A 1,293-nucleotide genomic window follows, 5' to 3' on the forward strand; every position below is an offset into this window, starting at 1 on the left:
TCCAAGTAGCCAAAAAAATTATCGAAGTACAAGTTAGAAGGCAATTGAGAAGGAGACATTCATAGAATAATATTTAATCAACTAACATAGAAGTCCTCAGTCAAAAGTTGGGAACTATCTACACATCATATTTCATCGCTTCAAAACATAATTGACACAAAAATAAAGAACACGGAATCATTTCATCACAACAAAAAATCAGAGACTATACCTGGCCAAATGGACTAAACAGCTGTCTAAGATCTTTATCTGTTGCCTCAAAAGCAACATTCCTTACTATCAATTTTGTTGAACTCTTGTCACTATCAACTTTTTTATGGTGGTGTTCATCCTTTTTAGCATGACAAAGTTGCAATATGAGGGCATGCCCATCCAAAACGGTTCCCTGAGGAGATAAATAATAAGGTAATACAAAAGGAGGAGAACGTGAGAAACACATGAAGACTCATCACAATTCAGAAGATTAGACCAAAACAAGCAACAATTCAGAAGATTACCTGCAAATCCCTGCAAACATTCACTGCTGTATCAATAGAATCGAACTCTATGAAACCAAAACCCATCGAAACTTTCTTTCCATTTTTCGGATGCTTCTTCACCTAAGATAGAATTAAAACGAATAGAAGATAGAGCACCAATGACAACAGCAGTAAATGCAATAATCAAATGTACTAAATTGTTAGTAGTAAAAGCTGACAAGGACAAAGAAAGACCTACCCTGACACTAAGTATTCTTCCTTTCTCTAAATGCTCGGTGAAATGTCTCTTCAAGTTCTCATCCGATGTTTTGAAATTCAGGTTCTTTACATATACTGAGCGGGACTGCAACACAAAACAACACGACAAAAAAGACTTGACTACCTGTAGTAGGAACTGTGCTAAGAAAACATCCACACTACTTGAAAAACCTAAAAGAACATGCCATTATACCACAATATATTGCACTATAATCTGGGAAAATATCCCGCAAAACTATGTATTTGCACTTTATTCTTTTCACTTTATACTATCAGCAATGATTACTCGGGAAAAAAATAACTAGAACTCACAAATCAATATAACAACATCTAATCACAAGTAGAATTAACCATGCAAAAGGCCTATCCCAGTCCAAAAATATAGTCAAATAGTTGGTTGGCAGCAGGTCTATGTGGAATTATCTATCAAGATCAAATTGACGCGGGATGCTATGATAGAATCATAGAAGGGGAAAGGGATAGACAAAGAGAGGGGGTGAACGAGGAAATATCAATTTATCATATATCAAAGGTTCTTTTATTACAAAAAAAAAAA

General features: G+C 35.0%; 1 protein-coding gene across 1 annotated transcript; it reads right to left on the reverse strand.

Annotated features, from left to right (window-relative positions):
• Window positions 1-30: 30 nt before the first annotated feature.
• Window positions 31-1,100, reverse strand: LOC111385554 (multiple RNA-binding domain-containing protein 1-like). Its single transcript, XM_023009956.1, has 3 exons — window positions 718-1,100; window positions 498-599; window positions 31-385 (listed from the first exon to the last, which is right to left on the reverse strand). Exons 2-3 carry the CDS (start codon window positions 561-563, stop codon window positions 206-208), a joined length of 246 nt encoding a protein of 81 aa, XP_022865724.1. The 5' UTR covers window positions 564-599; window positions 718-1,100; the 3' UTR covers window positions 31-205.
• Between the last annotated feature and the right edge of the window lie 193 nt (window positions 1,101-1,293).

This window comes from Olea europaea, unplaced genomic scaffold (genome assembly GCF_002742605.1).
Source record: "Olea europaea var. sylvestris unplaced genomic scaffold, O_europaea_v1 scaffold32016, whole genome shotgun sequence".
Lineage (NCBI taxonomy): Eukaryota > Viridiplantae > Streptophyta > Magnoliopsida > Lamiales > Oleaceae > Olea > Olea europaea.